We start from the raw sequence: 5,615 nt of genomic DNA, 5'->3' as shown, positions 1-5,615 counted from the left end.
TGCAAAAAATATAAATAACTACAACTGTAGTTTTATTAAGATATAATAATTAACCAAACGATTGCATGCATGAATATTTATCATCATTATTATGAGTAGTAATTTCGTATTATTATAATCTCCGTAATTATGGGAAGGAATGATATGAAACGGACTGCTACGGCTACTTCAACTAAACCACTGATATTAACAGAAAAGTTCAAAATAAAAGCCAAAAATCTGATGTAAACTAAATGACTAGTTCGCACAGAAAATCTCGAAAGGAAAAAAGAAAAGCAACACGGAAGACTCACGATGAATCATTTTGTTGTAATCCGTCATTTATTTCAATAATAAAAAAAAATCACCACGAGCAGCAGATTGAGCCTAAATGAGCAGATGAAGGCCTTACGTCATCGCATGTTGACTCCAGGTGAATCACAGCACAGGCCCGCCGCTGTAGGCTAACATAGCCTGATGTGTGTCCTTTTCTCCCAACAGAGAGAGTGTGTGCGTGTGCGTGTGTGTGCGTGTGCGTGTGTGTGTGTGTGTGTGTGTGTGCGTGTGTGTTTCTTGTAAAAGGTCTTATATGAGCTGTAGCTGTTTGTTCCAGGAGGTAACAGTGAAACATGAAGACTAACCATCAGACTGCTGTCACACCATAGCTTAGCCGTGACTGGTGTGTGCGCGTGTGTGCGTGTGTTTTTGTTACCTCTATGGGATCTCTTCCAATATAGACACAGTCCTTGTTGAGACCAGTAGTCCCAATGAGGTAAAACATCATTTCTGAGGTCCGGGTTATTGTTCGGGGTCTGGTGTGAATTGAGGTTTGAGTGTCCACAGTGGAATGGTGTGTGTCTGTGTGTGTGTGTAGAGGAATATAGGCGTGACCATATCTGCACATTAGACCCACAGTAACAACACATACACATAGCAACAATGACGACAACAACAGCAACGACAACAACAACAACAATATAACAACAAATTTGCCCATGAGGCGACATGCACAGTCTATAAAAGCAGGAACAAAGGAAGAAGCTCATTCTGCTTTGAGGAACACAACTTTAAAAGTTCCTTTTGAATATTGTTTTAGGGGAGACCAGGGTTGGTTGTAACACATCTCTCTGAGGCCTCTGAAGCAGCATTACTCACCTGGACGTGCCTGACGCACATTGTATGTTTATGTTTTATTTTATTGTTACATTTTTTCAACCGTGACAACTTGACTTACTTTTCTGTTCCAGAATAAAAGATTTGTTAAAGATAATCTTCCACATTAAGGTTACAACTGCAAGCGGTGTAATAATCTATAAGGTTGTGGATAAACATAATACGTGTTTCAGCAGGTTGCAGCTAAACCTCTGGTTGTCCAACTATTTTTTTTTTTTTTTACACATTTTGTGTCTGTGTTCAGTCCAGGACCAGGGACAGACAACAGCGCACGTTAAGATTTAACTCAGCTGGAAACTCAGAAAGAGCTCATTGAAATGCAATACTGGATATAGTCGACACAAAGTCACTGTAACATCTGACCTTGTTGTCGTGTGCGTAATCAGTTGGATGTTTCAGTTTAACAGGAAGTTCACAGTAACTTCTGTTTCTGACACTTCTTCAACTTTGGTTTGAACAAACTTTCCCTTACAAAGAAGCGCACGTTAATTTATCACTTCTGAAACATGTTCATCACACATGGAAGACCCTTTCAAGTGTGAAAAATTCACAATCAGGCACATGTGGTTCCTCACATGTGAAACAGCATTTCACATGTGATGATTTCAAATATAGGCATATGTTCTTTTCAGATATTTCACATGTGAAAATGACAATTTCACATGTGTTTGTTTTTTTATGTCAGGGTAATGGCATTGTTAGCCAGAAGCGATGAGACTGACTAGCAGCAGACAATAAGTCCGGCCACACTAAATGTGCTTTGAGTCTTAAGATTCAAAAACATTCAACCATGCAAATCACTTAAAACTACAGTATTTGAAACCAAGAATATTGACAGATGTAACCTTAAAATTAAAGCCAACAAACAGATCAATAAAGAACATGAACCCATCATATTGAAACTGAAACTCATCACTTCTCTCCAGTTTCGCCTTATTCTCATTAGTTTAAAGTGTCAGGCTTCTGTTTGTTTAGCAGTCGTTTAAACAAGTATTCCATTTTAATTTCAACTAAATGCTCCGCGACTACTATTTCAGACCGTAAAAGACAGGTGCTCGGCCTTAAGACCACTCCTGGGGTTTGTCTTTGATAGTAGTACAGCCTCGTCTGGCACGCTGAAAGCAGCTTTTATGAGGATGATAGTTTTAGCACTAAATCATAAAGCACGATTCGCAATTTGGCAGAAAGCACAGACAATTTATGTGAACTCAAGTGTGTGTCAAATGTTTTCAGTCTGGACATGTGAGATATACAACCTTATCAAAAACAGATGTGTTTTAAAATGAGAAAAGTCTTTGATATCAACTAGTGTGTGTTTTGTTTCAATTTATGGATCTCTGTGTGAATGTTACCATTTCACTCTGAGTATTATTTACAACTGTCCCAGGTTACAGGTTAACTGTCTTCATTTTGCAACATGCGGATGGAAGAATTCTACAACATGAGGTCAAAGGTCGAAAGAGGTTGATAGGAATATTTTTTTTTTAAAGTGTTACAACACATCTTGGTCTTCCCTGCAGTGTCACCTCTGTAGTTTTTCCGAGGCGGCCATGTCAGCCCCACGAGCCACTGCTCTGTACTGATGGGGCCAGTCGGTGTTAAAGATGTCGGATATCTTGGGGAATTGTGTTTCTTTTTTTTCTTTTTTTTTTTTTCTTATCAGCTCTAACCTCAAAACCTCCTCTCCCATCCTGGAAAAAAAAAAAAAAAAAAACCAACCCCAGCGTCCCCTCTCAATCCATCATTCGTTCATACTCCTCCTCTCACGGATCATCAGCTTCTTCATCTTCATCCGTCTGTTCTGGAACCAGATTTTGACTTGTCTCTCTGTCAGATTTAAGAGTCCTGCCACCTCCAGGCGCCGGTCCCTGGTCAGGTACATGTTGTAGAGGAACTCCTTCTCCAGCTCCAGGGTCTGGTGCTTGGTGTACGGACACCTCTTCTTCCGGGTCGACTTGGCGTGGATCCAACTGGCTGATGGATTTTCTGCAGAAGAAGAGACAAAGTGGTGTAGAGTTTTACTCAAACCACACAGCAGTGTATTTACTCTCTGCAGGTTGGTGTGTGTGTGTGTGTGTGTGTGTGTGTGTGTGTGTGTGTGTGTGTGCTGTAAATAGTTCAAAGAGTGACATAAAAAAAAAAAATCTAAGAAAACATTCTCAGGAACAAATTTTATGATCCTTCAACGTGTGGCTCATTAGAAAGAGAAACAATAACAGCTCAATAAAGACGATATTCAATTTCTCCGAAGCTAAAACAGTAACAGAGTTTCAGCATTAGGGTTGTTAATACCCTCATTTTCCCCTTCCTTCATTTCAACAGTTTAACATAATGTCACATTATGTTAAATTATGTTTGCACTTTCTGATGTAGCTATTAGATCTTTTGATAATGAAAATGATTTTGGAAGGACAGCAAGCAGCAATAAATACAGCGGAGTATACCCAATAAAAATAGTCTAAATCTCTGTCTGAGTGCTGATAAACTGCCAAACTGAGTCTCATTTTCTAGAATTATTAAACTGCAGTTGGGGAGAGATATTTGAACCTTTGACTGATATGAAATGTTTTATTGGCCACTTAAAGAAGTAAAGCAGCAGCAGATTGCTGACAGAAATTATAGTCAGACAGACAGACGGCAAGAGAGCAACAAGTATTAGGTTTGGTAGCTATACACTAACACCACTTTACAACACATCTTCCCTCACTTCTTGAGTTATTCATTCATTATTCATTCATTTATTAGGAAGTGGACTTCAGGTTGCCAAAGATCTAATTGACACCTTCATTTAACAGTAAGTAGACCTCTAAGATTTTAAAAAATCATTTGAAATTAAACCTCATTTCTGACATTAAAAAGTCAATAGAAGTTCATAGCTTTTAATTCTGTTGCACATTTTAACGATGAACCAATAGCCTACATTTACAGAAGCACAAATACACTGTAATGCGATGAGAAAATTAAATGTAGCAATTATCTAATAAAAGAAAAATCTGTAGTAATAAAATAGCATTATTATAATTATTTGTATTGTTATTGTTAGAAGCCTAACTGTTCTGTCATTTTTGTTCATAATCATAATCATAATTCCGTTTTTTCAAAAATACTTTTGTAGATTTTAAGTTTACTTATTTGCAAGTTATGAACAATAATGGGATTTTTTTTGTCTCACCGACTTCGTGCAAAATCTAAGCAGAGAAATGTATTGTAACCTGCGTCTTTCCCTATAGTGACAAATGGCTAAATAACAGCAATAGCACCTTAATTATTTTAATGGACAATAAAGTTTTATATTTTACCGTTTACAAGACATTTATAGGGCTATAAAAGTCACACACACTTACTTACTTACTAAGGCCACATTCTCCCTCTCTTTTACACACACACACACACACACACACACACACACACACACACACACACACACACACACACACACACACCTGTGTAATGTCACTTCTTAAGCGCTAATAAACATTCTTGAGTTTGGTATATCTCTCTTTACCCGGGTCAGGCTGCTTCTGCTGTGTTTTTCTCTCCTCCTCCTCTTTCTTGGGCTCGGGCTTTCTTCCCAGCTCCTCCACGGTCCCAAGCCGCTCGAGGACCACCTCAGCCGGGCTGGCGAAGCTAGAATCCCCGGGGCTGTCGTGTGCCGGCGGTGAGCTTTCCGGTTTAATCGCCTCGTACCTGGGGCTCGGATTGGAGAGGTCACCCTGAGCGGGGAGACACCCGGGAAAACTGACTGGAGCTTGTGACAGAGCGGTCTCCGAGGTGGGAGTCGCCCCCTCCCAACAGCGGACGAACCTGCTCTCCGAAGCGGCCGAGGATGCGAGGTGTTCGGCGTGTGCCTGCGCCTGTGGGCCGTAATAAGGGTGGTGGTGACTCAAGAGGTGATGTGGATGAAAAAGGCCGGGGATGGAGGCACCGGGGGCGGACTGCAGCTGCGGAGAAGACGATGAAGAGGAAGTGGAGGTGTTTGTCCAAGGAGAAAAGCCATTTAAGCTCGTTTGTTTGTTGGAAAAATGTGAGAAATCCGGAATGTGTGAGCTGGGAGTCCCCTCCTCCTCCTCCGCTCCCCGGGCTGGCTTTGCGCAGCCGGCCGTCGAACCCTGCAAGCTTCCCGGGATGAAGTGTGCACCGTACGGCTCCTCGGTCTGGAGCCCCATCATGGAATAATAATTCGTTAGCGACATGTTTATTTTATTATTTCAATAAAAAGACACTTAAGTGCGACTGTAAAACGTTGGATGGGCTGGTATAGTGGCTTACATCCTCCCCAAAAATGGTAGTAATTTTTTTCCAGCCCTTACCTTCTTCTCGGCTGCCCATTGGTTACACTGTGGACCACATGGTTAGACTGTATTTACCCAGAATGGGAAATAAATCAAGTCATTCTTTTGTGTTCAGAAATGTGATAGTCGGCCTTGTAGCCTGCTGCCAGATGGGCATGAATGTAGCATATA

The 5,615-nt window shown here is 40.7% G+C and overlaps 1 protein-coding gene across 1 annotated transcript; it reads right to left on the bottom strand.

Annotated features, from left to right (window-relative positions):
• Positions 1-289: 289 nt before the first annotated feature.
• Positions 290-5,392, bottom strand: LOC111644595 (homeobox protein Hox-D9b-like). Its single transcript, XM_023393508.2, has 2 exons — positions 4,658-5,392; positions 290-3,138 (listed from the first exon to the last, which is right to left on the bottom strand). Exons 1-2 carry the CDS (start codon positions 5,343-5,345, stop codon positions 2,894-2,896), a joined length of 933 nt encoding a protein of 310 aa, XP_023249276.1. The 5' UTR covers positions 5,346-5,392; the 3' UTR covers positions 290-2,893.
• Positions 5,393-5,615: the final 223 nt, after the last annotated feature.

The sequence above is a fragment of the Seriola lalandi genome, unplaced genomic scaffold, assembly GCF_002814215.2.
Source record: "Seriola lalandi dorsalis isolate HSWRI2012SDOR001 ecotype SW California unplaced genomic scaffold, Sedor1 jcf7180002054937, whole genome shotgun sequence".
Lineage (NCBI taxonomy): Eukaryota > Metazoa > Chordata > Actinopteri > Carangiformes > Carangidae > Seriola > Seriola lalandi.
The sequence above is the reverse complement of the archived record's forward strand: the minus strand, read 5'-3'. Positions and strand labels throughout refer to the sequence as shown.

What these genes read in the sequence shown, in the direction of transcription:
- LOC111644595 (XM_023393508.2), bottom strand. Translation starts at nt 5,345, where the DNA reads ATGTCGCTAACGAATTATTATTCCATGATGGGGCTCCAGACCGAGGAG. An exon ending in GCAGAAGCAGCCTGACCCGG is followed by an intron (nt 3,139 to 4,657) that starts GTAAAGAGAGAT and finishes CTTCTTCTGCAG; the next exon opens with AAAATCCATCAGCCAGTTGG.